The following is a 14,851-nucleotide window of genomic DNA, read 5'->3' as shown; positions in this document are numbered from 1 at the left end:
ACAGTCCTTCGTTTACTCTGGTAATAGTTGAAAACTGCTGTAATGTAGGTTAGTAGGCCTTACTCACTATGAGGCTTTCCACAGCTGAGCAACTGAGACATGGTCTTGTAGTGGGAATTAACCTCAAAACAGTCCGGAATCATTATGAATAGAGCACCAAAACATTTTTATTTATTTTGGACATTCAAGATGGCTGACAAAAAACACTGGAATAACCTTAAAATTACATATATTTGGCACATGCCTTATGGTGCCATTATGTTTTTGAAATGTAATACACTACTTCAAGAGGAAAACCACAAACCACAAAGGTTTCGTAATCAGACACGAAACAGTGTCTGATTACGTGGCAGTGGCAGTTAGGACGGAAACAAATCACATAATTCAGGATGGTTACAAGGAAACATAATGGAGTTATTTTTTGTCCATGTAGAGTAAGAAGAAAGGATGACCTGTCATCATCAGTGGTGAACCGTGGGTTTTGTGGCTGGGCAATTAAGATACAGGTCGATCAAAACGAATGGACTTTGTCCCCTGATGTTTACCAACCTGCACATCAAACTAGGCTCATTGTCTGTCATAGAAATGTCTTTCTGGAACACCAAATGTTAACATTATAATTTACCTTTGTAAAGTAATTAAAATTACATTAATGGTAAAGTAATCATATACATGCATGAATGAAGATGTAGAAAAGCTTTTGTCATTGTTTCATTTTTTTTGTTTTTATTTTTCATGTTATGAAATTAGCTTTTTCTTTTTGTTGCCTCAGGGCACCATTAAGGGGTCCTTTTTGGTTACACTTTACTTGACAATATCAACTTAAGAGTGTCATGACACTGTCATGAACGTGTCATAAACAAGTCATAAACGTTTATGACATGACGCTTCTGTCATTAAGTGTCATTTGGTTTTTGTCATAACAAGTTAGGGTTAGGATTAGGGTTAGGTTTAGGGTTAAGATTAGGGTTAGGGTTTTGCCTCACGTGTCATGACAGTGTCATGTCATTCTTATGTCGGTACTGTCAAGTAAAGTGTTACCGGCCTGGATCAAATCTAACATGTAAATATGTTTGAAGTGATTTTAACTTTTTATCTGAATGATTTATGAACATTTGTAAAGAATTTTTGGTAACCCTTTACTTGACGGGTGAGTTAAAAAACACATTCATAGCAGCTGTCATAAACTGCACATAAAGCATTCATGACTGTTTAATGAGACATGACTCAACATTCATACCAAACCTTTCATGAATGTGGAAGACAGAAAGACGAGAGCTTGTCAAAATAAAAGTCCAAAGTCGCAAAGCCGCATTGCCGCTTTTGGTCCAAACCTCTTACCTGATCACGTCACTGGGAATGTCCCGTTCCAGGTTACACAAATACGGGTCAGCTGAATGTAGGCTAGTTTACCCCTCAGTGTTAAAGGAACACGCCACTCAATGTCAGTAGTAATACTGTATATGCTCTTACCTTAACTTTCACGAGTTGAGTCATACCTCTCCCGTGTCGGTACGTGCACTCAAACGCTCTGGTGTGCGAATGACTCATAATGACAGAAGCGTTATGTCATAAACGTTTATGAATTATTTATGACACGTTCATGACAGTGTCATGTCACTATTACATTGATACTGTCAAGTAAAGTGTAACCAAACATTTCAGGGGAGGGTCAAAAAAAAGTATCAATAAAATATCCCCAAAAGAACCAATAAAGTTTAGCCTGGCGGGCCATCCTATATCATTGACATGTATAGTCTGGCATCGAATCATTCACCTCGCTTAATCCAAGGGGCGGGCAGAGAATTGTCTTTCAAACTGCCTAGGCATGCAATAGGCCAGCGCTACGACCATATCCGTATCCGGTCGGCAAAACGGCAAATACATCCTTCTTCGAAAGGAATGACTTAAGTGCATTGTGTTGATCTACTTTCAAAGAAAAGCACAAGTCCAACTCCTCCAAAGTTGACGCCAACGCCGATTCAAACAACCGCTCTTCGTTTGCCATAGCCACCTTCCTTGTTGTTCACCGTCGCAGGATGTCGTTATCCTGTTAAGCCCGCCTTAAGACTCTCTAACGAAATAGAGCGCTGTGATTGGCCGTCATCCACGGTGTTAAGCCAATAGAAATTCCTATGGTTCGATACTAGACGTACAGGCTGAGCAAATTAATTTGCCGCCGCTAGGGTGCGTCTAGATTTCTAGGCTAAATAAAGTTATTTTTATCATCAAAATCTGTGCAGTAGGGTTAGGTTAAGTTAGCTATCTAAATAATAAACTAAGTTAGCATCTTGAACAACAGCCAAATTTATATTACCTCATGACTTAGGTCAATTAACGCTGTTAATCACTTTGGCCTGCAGAGAAGGCCTTGCAGGCCACTGCTTGCTATTATGTCATCAGAGTCATCAGGCAAAACAAAATCTCCCGAGAGACAGCTGATTTTCTATCAAATTGAGACAGACCACCTGGAGGTAAAATACTTTCTATGACAATGAGACATATACCATGAACTTAACCCATAAACTTGGGAAACTTGGGATTTGTGGACTTACAGGGACTTAGTGTCTGCACCAACCAGAACCGATCTACACCTGATTAAATGGCAGACTCAAGACCATTTAAGATTTCCATTTGATTGTCATTATAGAAACATAGCATCTAAAATATTAAATGTACACAAATATACAATGTACTGATTTATCAACTTTGGTTGTATTTTGGTGTTTCAGAGACATCTAAAGTCATGCTAAGAATGCTTAGTATGAGTACTATGAACCCAGCTTCACGGCTTGGAGATAACCATTATAGCTAGCTCACTATCATTAATGTAACTTTATTAGTGCTAACTCTTCTGACGTCTGACTGTCCAAGCTCCCGCACTGATTTAAAGGCAGCAAGTGCGTCAAGAAAGGTTCCGCCTTTGACCATGTTAATGGTCAATCGTGAAGTAGAATTTTTGGGGTGGCACCTGGGGTCGAATCAAATCTCAGGGGTGGCGCGTGCCACCCCAAGCCACCCCTCTGGCTCCTCCCCCGGCTACCCACTGAGCAAAGAGACGTTGATACGACGTCTTTTCTAAGTCATTTTTGGACGTCAAATGTAAGTCACCTGGACGTGCAGACTGTTACTCCAGGCGACGTCTTTTTTCGACGTCTATTGAACGTCCATTTATGACGTCCACAGTACGTCCGTATAGGAGCTATTTCTAGTCCAAATGTCGTCTTCATGGACATTTTTTCGACGTCATTTTGTGGACGGTTTTTGACGTCATCTTTGTGGACGTCTTTTCGACGTCAAATTCAGACTCATTTTAGACATTGATTTTATACTGTACTGCTTATAGTTTCTATGCATAACTGTAGTCCTGTCACGGCCCTTTTACTACTGCAGGTAAACGGTAATTCCCCAGACTCACAAACACATGAGGCTCAAGAACAGTTTACGCTTTTATTGCACAGTTACTAAAATTTACATAGAGGACTCACAGCAGCCCAGCTATAAACATTGCAGTCCCGTCGCAAGCACCCCCAACTGGCAAGCAGAAACAGATTAATAATGCAGGTAAATAAGTTATCTAGGTGAATACATTCAAAATACTGAGAGGGCACAGCAATTCATAATTAAACCCACACACAAAGATCAGATTATGCTACACCTTAAATTCAGTTCCGCTCACCCAACGTCTTCTGTCCACTCTGCGTTTACAGCTGGGCTGACGAGTCACATAGACAACAGACACAACACATAAAGGAATGTCCGCTGAGTTTTAAAAGAATAGTCCACAGGACGCGCTCCGATGTAGCCTGTACTGCACTGTCGGCGCCAGGTCATCCACAAGTCCAAATCAGGGCGGATCCTTCCCTGAATGTACTTCGGTTGTTCAGCAGACACAGTCAACGTTACATCCGGCGGTGTTCATTGGCACTTCCAGCATTCCCCCAGATCGCATTGTTGCTCGGCTGATGTAAACCTGAGCTGCAACGGACAACAAACATTTATGAGCCACCAGCCACTTTGTCTACCAACTTACTAATGCATAGCAAGTAGGGCTACAGAAATATAACTTCCCTTAACAGGGTACTTAGCTTGCGTTGATGGTGGGCTCTCTGCCGTTGTGCCAGTTGCTGAGCAAAAACAGTGTAACATGCATAGCAATAAGCTGCACATACACCATGCATACACGACAGTCCCATTTCAGAAGGTGGCATGCTGTTCCAGTTAATTTTCCTATAGCTTTATTTGACTTTCTCACCAGCAGATGGTAACTGGAAATGCATACCAAGACATACATTTCCACTTCAAATCTGCTGCTGAGCCAAATGAAGCTTCAGTAAAATTAACTGGAACAGGTTCCTACCTTCTGGACACCTTACAGTCAGATTAACAATAAATCACAATCCAATCCCGACTGTTGTTTCCCCCATCTTTACTGCAAACATGACCAGATTATTGCAAACATGACCAGATTCACCTAATGAAAATAAAAACGAATTCTGGGCTCTTTTTTTTTACACATATGCACTCAGCGTTCTCAGGGCAGCAGTCCTCACATCATAACGCCTGCAAACAGAGGGAACAGAGGGAGACTAAAATTAATAAGTTGCAAAACACACAGAACACAAAAAGACCATCACTGAAGCACTACTACTGAGGCGCAAGTCAGGTACATCAAACAAGGGTCAAATAAGGGCTGTGAAATGAAGAACATGAAGCCAAACACTACTTCACAACCTAAAGTGTATCATACCCCCAATTCCCATGTATAATTGCCCCCATTCGCATCCACTACTACATTCATTTGTTTTACTGGTCCTCTTTTGTATTTAAATATCAACACTACATGCATATTAAATGTAAATAATGTTGTCTACCTAGGCCTATGTCTCATGGAAATTATCTAACGTTAACAACTCTCATCTGTGTCTGTAGAAGCTAAGTTGATATTAGCCTGCATGGAGACACTTTAAATAACAGTTAACTTACTTGCGCCTGATATTTCATTCAAACTAAAACTACATTCACAATGACATCTTACACAGATGTATTTTTGGATATGATATTAACTACCATTCCAGATATCCAACATAATGGAAAAGTTAACATTAACTCCGTCAACGATTCTTAGCTCGCTAACGTTAGCTAATTGCTAGCTAGTTAGTAGACTTAGTTCGGTTTTGGTTAACATTACACTTTGAAACCAATATATTTATAATAAATTCGCGTTTTCAATTGGCATATGCAGAAGTACTGTAATTCTTACCTTTGATATGATGATGGCAGAGTTTGGACAGCTCACACAAGCAGAAAAGTAATAGTTGAAGTTACTGGATTTGAAAACTGAGGCAGGGGATGAACGTTAGAAATCGCCCCACAATGCTGTGCGGTTCAAGTGCAATTCAAATTGCTGTCAGAGGGTTAAAAGCAGAGCAAGACTGAGAGGCTAACATTTAACAACTTGTTGAAAGTGTCTTTTTTATCAGCAATCACCAAATGAAAGCTAGACAAAGCCAAAACGATTTCTTTGCAACTAGTAGACACAGGAGTTGCATAGCCTACACATGCTCATTCCTTATGGTATTTAACTCTCAAAGAATTTGTTGCAGTTCGCAATTTTCAGTAAAAAAGTGACTTAATGTGCCTGACATTTTTATTGTAGTCTACTCTTGAGATGTTGACCTTAAAATACTCAGTAAGTTAACCCATTACTTAGGCTACCAGTGACCCAGATAGTGGGTAGAATACCATGTTGGAGATTGAGTTCCAAACCACCAACCCTGTGGCTGGATTATAGAAAATAACCCAGCATGGGCTAACATAACCCAATAAATGGTCAAACTGCCACAACCCAGTAATTGGGTGCAGAAATAACCCAGCATTTTTTAGAGTGTACGAGGCCTATTACTACTACTACTAATAATAATGATCACATTCATCATGTTGGTAAGAACAATGTTGGTATTTTACATTTATTTTGTATTACTACTAGCCTACTGCTACTAGGCTACTACTACTACTACTAATAATAAATTACTTAAATCATGTTAATTCCCTGCACCTGTTTTAGACGTCCAAAAAAGTGACCTACAACGACGTCCAAATGTTCAACTACATATTGACGTACAAATGGGGTCATTATTAGACGTCCAAATAGTGGACCTAGTTTGCACGTCGTTCTAAAGTTCAGAATTGGTCATGGACCAACGGACGCAATATAGACATCATCTCAACGTCCATACGACGTCCAATGTTTAGTGGGTAACTGACTAGTCATTACAGGTTAATGTTACCTATGTTCCAAAAGGAGCAAACTACAATACTGACCACAATATAAAAAGTAAGCCTTGCGTATTGGACATGAAAATCAGCTCATGTGGGGTAAACACAGATTTACTGGACCTGTTTGCATTTGCAACTGAGGTGTACCCTACTTGTTGCATAGTTCAGCAATACTTAGAGGCTAATGAGATAAAGTGAGCGTGTTGACTGACGTAAGTCTGAAGAAGAGCCACAAACTCGAAATGTCACACGATAAAAAAACATTATGAATGGGGAACTATCTGGTGTGTGGATCTCTTTTCTTCTAGTGAGATAATGGATGTATAAAACTGATTCATTTTACATTAAAAACAAAAAACAGCACATTTGGCTGTATCCACACAAAGAAAATCTACAAAATTGATTCATTTGTAAATTGTTCTATGAAAAACGTAATTTATCTTTTGCAATTCCCCTGACAATTATCATATTTTGGAAAAACATCAAGACCATTAAAAACAAGACTGAGTGAACATAAATCAACCATTCATAGGAGAGATATAACTTCACCAGTAGCAAGACATTTTATAGAAAAGAACCAAACTCTAGAAAATCTTAAATGCACTGGCATAGAACACGTACATAGATCCCGCAGGCAGGGGCGTCGGACTGGGGGTAAAACCACTACTGATTATAGGGGCCCAAGGGGAGAGAGGGCCCTTGAAAAGTTGAAAAAATCTTGTGCTATTCCCCTGCCCGCAGGGGAGAAGATATAGACAAGAAAACTTCTTTAAATGAAGGCGTTCTAGATGTAATCATCTGCGATCTATGTCTCCAAGTGGAATGAATGAAGATTTTGACTTGCCGTGATTTCTTTGAGAATGTATTTTTTTTATGTAACCTACACACTTTTGCTATGCCTTTATCATTGTCTGGCCATTTAATGTACTGTATGTTGTGTTGTGAACATTGGAGACACCAAGCGATCCGACTGATGAATGGCCTGTGAGGCCCGATGCGTCAGAGCGCTCGTTGATCCTGTGCAGCGCTGTAGACAGGCTACGGGTGTCATGAACTTGCCTTCTTAAGACTAGGAAGTGGTAAGGGATTACACACACTGACGAAGGCCGCAATGCCGAAATGTTTGTTACCCCTGCTGCTAAATGTGAAAATGAATCAGCAAAAATAAACTATTTTAGAGTGCGACCATTTTTTTATTTTTCTATACATTAAAAACCAATAAAACATGACAACCATAAATATGGTGGCAACATCATTTTAATGGAGTACATTGTACTAGCAATAACAACATTATAATCTCTTTGTCATGAAAAAATAAGATATACATAAATTACACAAAATTCAAATTTTGCATGACATTATAACTGACACATGCAGGACAACACATTAAAATTATGCATAACACAAATTATGTCTGAAAACCTCTTTTGCACTAGATGACAAAAAGCCATGTGCAACACCAGGTACTGCATGCATCACACCCGATTCAAAGTTCAGAAATCCTATCCAAATGTTTGCTCATAGAACAAATTACTGTTAATACAAAAAATTCCACAAACAGTCTGCTCTCAGTGCAAATGGTGTCATTATACAACACTCCTATTACACACTAATGTGCAGCACATTGAGTTGACAAGGACTTAACAAATATACAAGTAGGTATCCAAGGTAGGATTATTTTGTGATGACACAAATATATTTGAAAACAATTCTAAACAGCAACATTTACTGCAGGACATGGATATGTCCTGTCTCAATAATAAGTTCAAATATATCCACAGGTGGTGATCATCTGGATCTGACCTTCTGAGGTGTGTAAAGAGCATGTAACGGCACACTGAAATGAGTCAGTTGCAGCGCCCCCTATGGATTTTTGCAGTGTCCTCTATGTACAAAGGTTCACAAATTGTGATGTGTGTCCATAAAAGTGTACCAGTGGACAAGTGGGCAAGAAATCACCGAACAAAAATCGGTGGAACAGGACTGTGTCCAAAACTGTATGACCAAGCTACGTTATTGCTAGCTGTGGTCATAATAAAACAGAAAGACTTCAATTAGAAAAACAGTTTCTGTAAAGTGCGTAAAATGCTGCCCCCCTTCAGTTTAATCTTCATCATGAAGAGGTCGACGTAGAGGAGGTGGCCCAACACTGTGGAGGCACAGATCAGCCCGCCATGCAGGGCCCCTGCAATACCACAGCTGAACACGTCCTGACCTGAAACACACATAAATAGTTTAAAGCACCAATGCAAATACATAGAGATACAGACAAAGGGAGATTTTTCACACACTCACACACAGACAGATCCATTTTCATGAATACAGACAGACTCACAATGACACTCCCTTACCTGTGATGTAGAGGTTTTTGACGGGCGTGTCACAGCGATTCTTGGCCATTAACACTGGGTCAAAGCGTTCTAGGGTGTGCTCGCCAGAGTACGGGGCCCCCCTGAATGCTCTCAGGTAGTGCTCATTGGAGAGTGGTGTGGCTATCTCCTGGTACACCACCTAAACGGGTTGACAGACAGAAACACAGAAATGTGAATGATAATTATTCTGTATGGTTGTGATGTTGACCGGGACAAAAAACTCCTCATGAAAGTAGGATGAAAAGAAATGCCCAATGTGAAGGATGGTGAATTTACTGTATCTGTTCTATATATTGTGTCCTCCAAGTGATCTATCATTAGAGCTCTTGTCTTGTTGTTTGTAAAGACTGTGTACTTGCCATGCATCCCCTGCTCACCTTGTCTTTGATCTTAGGGAAATGCTCGCAGGCCCAGTTAAAGAGGTGGTCAGCGAATCTGTTCTTGTACTCTGTGTAGTCATCTCCTCTCTTCCTAACCGTTGAGTCCTTCCACTCCTCGAACCACTCGTAGTTCACCATGGTCAGGACAGTCATGCAGGATTTACCTACCAAGATAAGCAGGACAGTTAGCATCACAAGAATGTGGAAGCTTTTATTAGATGCAAATAAAATGTATTTTAGCAGTGGGTCCTTAATAATGGGTGAATCTTATCTGGGCAATCTCACCTGGGTGTCTGATCTGTGAGGAGGTGTCTTTGGCAGATGGGAAGGTGATGAACACCATGGGAACATTGTCAGGGGCCTCATCTTTGCTCATAGCAAAGAATTTATCCATCCTGAGACATAAAGTTCAATTCAGTTCAGGTCAATCTAGTTTCATTTTGTTCAATCTGGTTCAATTCAATTCCAGTTAATTTCTTTACATTCAATTTGTGTGACAAATTAAAGCTCAAGTCTGTCGATGAAATGAGCACATTTGGGTTCAATCTCTTCTTTACTTTTTTTCTGGTGGCTTCACTTTTGACATATTAAGTGTCCACACTTTTCTAATCACTGATCAAGGTACTCACGATTTGTCTATGTCGTTTTCCTTGAAGAGCCATAAAGTGGTTGGCGTGATGTCGAGCTCTTCAGCAGTGGCATCGAAACCACAGAAGAGGAGCACGCAAGCTTTGCCAGGTTTCATCATTTGGGCACGCGTCTGGATATCTGCAGAAGAAATAAATCATTCCTGTTCACTTTGTTTCAAAAAAGAGATGTTTTTATTCAAGATTCACTTTGTTGTCCTACAGTGTGGGAAATGTGTCTTGGACTGCCACTCATTCTGCAGTTGTGTGTCTATACAGAAATCTTCTAAATACAAACATGTGTTTTACATTACATTACATTACATTTGGCTGACGCAACGACTACGATGTGTATAACATGTACAACTAGTGGTCCATCCGACCTACTGGAAATCCAATTTTTCCGCCTTTCCTTGTCATGTTTTTGTGTTAGAGTCAGTAATTGGTGTGGTACAATGTCAATAAGGAATAAATAATACTGAATGATGGTTGTGTCTATGGTCTTCCCTAGTTGTTTGTTGTGTAAGTTGACATGACTCACCATGTTTCATCTGAATCTGAGGAGACAGCAAGTACTTGAAGGTGTTGAAGAGGCCACAGTTGGAGATTACGATGGGTGCTTTCACCTCCACTACCTCTTGGCCCTTCCTCACTGCCACACCTTGACATTCACATAAGATCATAAAAAAACATGTTAGATAAACAAATAATTGACTTTCAGTGAGTCATAAGAGAACAAGACTACGTTTACACGAAGCAGGGTATTTTCCTAAACGAATATCTGGCCATCTATGTTTGCAAATAAAACTGCATGTACACGAGACCGTTTATTTTTAAAATGTGTTTACATGAACCCGTGTACATACATGCTGTCATGAGCACGCCAAACCACAGTGGCAGTCTAATGATAAACTCAAGCTCACATTAACCAATCAGAACCCTGAAAAGTCGCACGTGAGAACATGTAAATGTAAACATTGGTCGCACATTTGGTGTACTTCTGTCGCATAATGTGACGTTGGCTGCCCAAAACTCCGTTTACCACAGTTTAGAACCAAACGCATAAACAGAGTTTTCCAAAAAAAACACTTTGGCCGGAGTTTTTTTGGATAACCGGGGCGAATTCTCCGTTTGCGTCTAAATGAAAGGCTCAAACGTAGGGAAATGTCTTCGTTTATAAAAATACACATGCTCGTGTAAACGGGGTCCAAGATACTAGAGAAAGCCCTGAGTGATCTATTTTAAAGGGAAACTTGGCAGGATTTCCCCCTCTGCTGTTGAAATTGTGCATTATGCTATTCCAAACTGTGGGAAAAGGTAACGATAAAGCACATGGATTTGTTTACAAGCTAGCAAACCATTAGCATAAGTTTGGCAGAACTATGTGGATGTTACAAGGTAAGAAACACGATTTAAAACGATGTTGCGAGGTTGGTTTTCCGCCTGGGGACGCTAGGCGCAGCGGGGAAAGTCACCATTTTCACTGGAACAGGTCATTTAACCATCCAAATGATTTCTAAACGGGTTTATACCGTTGAAATAGTTGCCAAGTTCCCCTTTAAAGTAGATCTTTCAATCCAGACCAGTACTCACCACAGGCAGCGCCATCTTTATCCAACAGGATTCGAGTGACCGGAGCTCTCACCAGCACTTCACCGCCATACTTGCGGATGGTGTTGCTGATGTGATAGGGGATCTCACTGGCGCCCCCTCTAGGATAGTAGGCTCCACGCTTGTAGTGGTGGATGAGGAGGGCATTCATGAAGAGGCTACAGTCTCTAGGGCGATCACCTATGGGGGAAAGAGATAAGGAGGGAGAGATGAGATCAAAGGTTATTAGCCTTGAAGAGCCAAATGTGAAAATAACTATACGAAGATGATCTGCTGCTTCTGCTGACCATAGTAGGGTAGGAGATAACCTGGAGATACTCACCAATGAAGAGGTAGTTGAACATGAGCTGGAGGTCCTTGTTATTGGTCAGCTGGTCAGCCCAGGTGGTGACGCCGGTGGTGGCCAGACGGAAGACGGAGGAGCAGCGGTCAGCGATGCCGGACTTGAGAAAGAAGAGGGCCAGCCAGCGAGGGATGAGCTTCAGGAGGCCCAGGTAGAAGGTCTTCCTGGCTGAGACCTACAACATCAATAACAACAAGAATAATAAGTAAAAACTTACATTGCCTTCAATATGTATGCACTATACACTTTAAGTGCATTACAATCAGGGTAGGAATTTCACGGCGGCCACGACGGAGCCCCTTTGAAAATCATAGGTTTACAGGCCACGGTGGCCTTGGTGCCCCCTTCTTTCAACATTCTGCTTTGTGTCCTACTAATAGCGATTTGTATTTAGCCTGTGGCCTGTCAAAATAATCTTAGCATTCACAGCGCAAATTAATTTAGTCTTTTACGCAGTGGAGAAAGTGACAAAGCGAGAAAGTGCGTCCAAATTCACCCATTCTTCTCAGTTGAACTACTCACGAAGTAGCCTATTCATCACACAGACATCACAAGTATCACATGAAAGAGCTTTTTCTCAGCTTTTAAACGATGTCAGCCGCTAATTGCTGTGCTGAACAGTTTGCGAGAAAAGTAAATAATATAATTCAATTTAATCATACATTCTACTGAAGGTTTTGCGTCCATGATCTCCCTACCCATTCATCTCGGTGGAATACTTCACGAACCCTTCTTTTAACACATGACAAACCACATATCAGAATAAACAGCAGACCTTACCGAACACAAAGGTGTAAAGCAGTCCCCTGTACAGTTAGCCGTTCCAGAGTAATCCAGTTTTGAATTTGCAGTACATTTCGACATGCATGGATGTCTCCAAATTTGGGCTTTAAGTTTTACAATGTGTTTAAATTGTTCCACATGATTTCATAACGGGCCAAATACAAAATAAATGTTACAAATATCGCCTAGATATTGGTAAATCAGAGGACAGCTGACTAAGAGTTTGTGAAAGTAGCCTTAATGATCACAAAATGCTAAGCATGCATCTAGGCTATTTGAGTTTCTTAAAGCAGAGCTGTGCTACATTTAAATTGTTCAATACATGATTTCATAGCAGGACAAATATAAAATAAATGTTATATATAGTCTAGATATCTGTTTTTATTAGATGATCAGATGATTTACAGTTATATGTAATATGTCATGTTTCATGTTTTTGTAATGTTTCATACAGTGATGCAGGTCTACTGCAGTGAATAGGCTAAATACAACTTTGATAATTTTTATAGCCTACTACTGTATAGTTAACTTTGGCCTTGGTGCCCTGACATGTGGCCTTTGTGCCCCCCACCAAATATGCCCAACTGAAGGCCAAGTGGCCTTGCCCCCAGAATGGTGAAATTCCAAGCCTGATTACAATCCAACTGCTCCTCCCTGACTGCAGTGACCTCCATGTCATACCTTCATGACTCTGAAGAACTCCTCAACAGCCTTGGTGTCATCTGGGAACTGCTTCTTCATGTTGGCCTCCATCTCGGTCTTCCCAGTATAGAAGCTATACTCTCGGTGCTCCTCCCCCTGACCAATGTGGACGGTGTCAAAGTGCTGGGGCAGGCTCACAAATTCCAGCTGACCCTCTGTGATCTGGTCAAAGGCGATTCGCATCAGGCTGTTCTCATGCAGCTGACCGACGTAGTGAAGGCCTACACACATATAAAACACATACACACACACACACACACACACATAAACACACACTTAACTATGTTGTAAGAGCACAGAGAAAGAAGTGTGGAAAGCGTGTAGTACCCAAAGACAGCCAGAGGGTGGCAGCAGGTGACCTGATTGACTGACTAACCCACACTAGTGGAGGTGTGCCTATAAAGGGGATTCCCTGCACACTATCACAGGACTACCACCATCTCCTTTCAACTGGTGAGTGACCTTCTTCCTCTGATCATACACTGTTCCTATTTAATGAGTTGTTGAAATTAATTAATTATTCATTTAACTCATGACCATATCTGGCTAGTGAGGAAGTTTAAGTGGCCACACACTACATGGTCGCACACGTGGATTGGACTGTTGATTCTATAGCTGCAACCCCACTGGATGTTTAGATGTTTAGCTATGCATGATGTGTTCATATAGTTCATGTACAATTTAGATCAGTAACCCACTAGTAGTAGGTCTACTCACCAACATCAAATTCAAAGCCTTTCTCCGTGAAGGTGTGGCAGCATCCACCAGCATTGTCATGTTGTTCTAGAACCAGGACCCTCTTCCCCTTTTTGGCCATACAAGCAGCCGTAGTCAGGCCTCCGAGACCGCTGCCGATGATGATGGCATCCAGGTTCTCAGGGATTCTCTCCCTACTGAAACCTACACAGAGGGAGACACATGAGCAATTGCAGTTGGCCTTGCAGATGTCTGACATTATAATGATAAATAGTATGACTTCACAACTTGAGTCTCGCTATTTTTACAGCTGTGCTTTCTGACATCAGAAAGCAATACAAGAAGGAAATTAATTGTCAGGAAGACCAAAACCTTGTCACAGCTACTTCACAATCTCTCTCTAACATAACACATATGTGATAAACACATTTCCAGTATTCAGTCACACAAAGTAACACATTCATACAATCGCACACAATCATGCACTAGCACAAACTACAAACATAGATATTCAGTAAACACGTATGGTTTTCAAATGGTAATTTAAACATGGCACATAAATAGGATATTTTTGGGGATTTGACCTCTCACCTTTCTTCAGCACCTTGTTCCTCTTCTTCTGGTCCACTTCTAGTGGTTCTGTGGGCCACAGTGACTCCAGAGAGAACGGGCTGGGCTTCAGAAACAGGTACCAGTAGGTTCCCCCAGCACAGGCCAAGGACCCAGACACCAGAAACAGCAGCAGCTTCATGATAAGGGTCAAGCTTCTGATCCAGAGACCCACATAGCAGACCAGTGACACACAGCAGAAGCCTCCAAGAGCTGAGAAAGAGATGAAGAACAGTTCAGAAAAATGGGGGTAGAGTTTGTTTCACTTCCACTTACAGCAATAAGCAATATACAGTGATTCTCTAAGAGACAGACTTTTTAATCTATTGTATGAATTTATTACAGACTTAATATTACTTACTGTCTCAAAAGAGCTGAGGGACTGCTGTCAAAACTGCTGTCTAAACTCATCTGTCATAGTATGTATTCAAATTGCAGCCAACTAACCAT

The 14,851-nt window shown here is 40.9% G+C and overlaps 1 protein-coding gene across 1 annotated transcript; it reads right to left on the bottom strand.

Annotated features, from left to right (window-relative positions):
- Positions 1 to 8,333: 8,333 nt before the first annotated feature.
- Positions 8,334 to 14,543, bottom strand: LOC143138649 (inactive all-trans-retinol 13,14-reductase-like). Its single transcript, XM_076299074.1, has 11 exons — positions 14,384 to 14,543; positions 13,814 to 13,996; positions 13,076 to 13,317; positions 11,591 to 11,786; positions 11,251 to 11,448; positions 10,199 to 10,318; positions 9,661 to 9,799; positions 9,317 to 9,426; positions 9,029 to 9,195; positions 8,631 to 8,790; positions 8,334 to 8,494 (listed from the first exon to the last, which is right to left on the bottom strand). The coding sequence occupies exons 1-11, from the start codon at positions 14,541 to 14,543 to the stop codon at positions 8,334 to 8,336; spliced, it is 1,836 nt and encodes a 611-aa protein (XP_076155189.1).
- Positions 14,544 to 14,851: the final 308 nt, after the last annotated feature.

The sequence above is a fragment of the Alosa pseudoharengus genome, unplaced genomic scaffold (assembly GCF_046254945.1).
Source record: "Alosa pseudoharengus isolate Yale_2024_CS ecotype anadromous, Long Island Sound unplaced genomic scaffold, YU_APseudo_1.1 YU_APseudo_1.1_scf_21, whole genome shotgun sequence".
Taxonomy (NCBI): domain Eukaryota; kingdom Metazoa; phylum Chordata; class Actinopteri; order Clupeiformes; family Clupeidae; genus Alosa; species Alosa pseudoharengus.
The sequence above is the reverse complement of the archived record's forward strand: the minus strand, read 5'-3'. Positions and strand labels throughout refer to the sequence as shown.

Bases quoted from the DNA above. Each gene is read 5' to 3' on its own strand.
- LOC143138649 (XM_076299074.1), bottom strand. From the start codon at position 14,543: ATGAAGCTGCTGCTGTTTCTGGTGTCTGGGTCCTTGGCCTGTGCTGGG. The intron at 13,318-13,813 runs GTGAGTAGACCT...ATATGTGTGTAG, and splicing joins AGGCTTTGAATTTGATGTTG to GCCTTCACTACGTCGGTCAG. The intron at 8,791-9,028 runs GTGAGCAGGGGA...CAACCCGTTTAG, and splicing joins TCCCTAAGATCAAAGACAAG to GTGGTGTACCAGGAGATAGC.